We start from the raw sequence: 755 nt of genomic DNA, 5'->3' as shown, positions 1-755 counted from the left end.
CCACAAACCCGCTCGGCTCCCACATACTGTTGCAGCACATCTAGGACAGCAAGTGCGCGACACATGTCACATGGTTACAGTACATCACATTAATCATGCTTTTTGCTTGGAGAAGTACTCTTTGCTTTTCGCGATGTCAGGCTTGATGGTGTCACTTCCTGGGTTCCAGCCAGCTGGGCACACTTCTCCAAATTTGTCAGTGTATTGGAACGCCTGGACGAGCCGCAGAGTTTCATCCACAGATCGGCCGACAGGGAGGTCATTGATGGTGATCTGGCGGAGGATCCCCTTCTCATCGATGATAAAGAGACCTCGGAATGCGATGCCTTCATCCTCCTTCAAGACACCATAATCTGTTGAGATGGTGCGCTTGGTGTCGGCCACCAGTGGGATGTTCATGCGGCCCAGCCCACCTTCCTTCCGCGGGCTGTTGGTCCAGGCCAGGTGACAGAAGTGCGAGTCCACAGAGGCGCCTATCACCTCGCAGTTGATCTTCTTGAACTCCTCTGCGCGGTCACTGAACGCTATGATCTCCGTGGGGCAGACAAAGGTGAAGTCCAAGGGGTAGAAGAAGAAGACCAGGTACTTTCCTCTGTAGTCCGAAAGCTTGATTTCTTTGAACTGCCCATCAGGCATGACAGCAGTGGCCTGGAATTCAGGGGCCAGTTTCCCAATCTGTGCGTTGCCTGCCGACATTCTGATTATGGGCCCCTGGCTGCTCTTCTTCACGCGGTCTCTGCTTCTCGGAGGTTCTG

General features: G+C 53.8%; 1 protein-coding gene across 1 annotated transcript; it reads right to left on the bottom strand.

Annotated features, from left to right (window-relative positions):
• Positions 1–93: 93 nt before the first annotated feature.
• Positions 94–696, bottom strand: LOC117799555 (peroxiredoxin). Its single transcript, XM_034652040.1, has one exon. The coding sequence runs from the start codon at positions 694–696 to the stop codon at positions 94–96; it is 603 nt and encodes a 200-aa protein (XP_034507931.1).
• Positions 697–755: the final 59 nt, after the last annotated feature.

This window comes from Ailuropoda melanoleuca, unplaced genomic scaffold, assembly GCF_002007445.2.
Source record: "Ailuropoda melanoleuca isolate Jingjing unplaced genomic scaffold, ASM200744v2 unplaced-scaffold52517, whole genome shotgun sequence".
Taxonomy (NCBI): Eukaryota; Metazoa; Chordata; class Mammalia; order Carnivora; family Ursidae; genus Ailuropoda; species Ailuropoda melanoleuca.
This window is presented reverse-complemented; position numbering and strand designations above follow the sequence as displayed.

Bases quoted from the DNA above. Each gene is read 5' to 3' on its own strand.
- LOC117799555 (XM_034652040.1), bottom strand. From the start codon at position 696: ATGTCGGCAGGCAACGCACAGATTGGGAAACTGGCCCCTGAATTCCAG.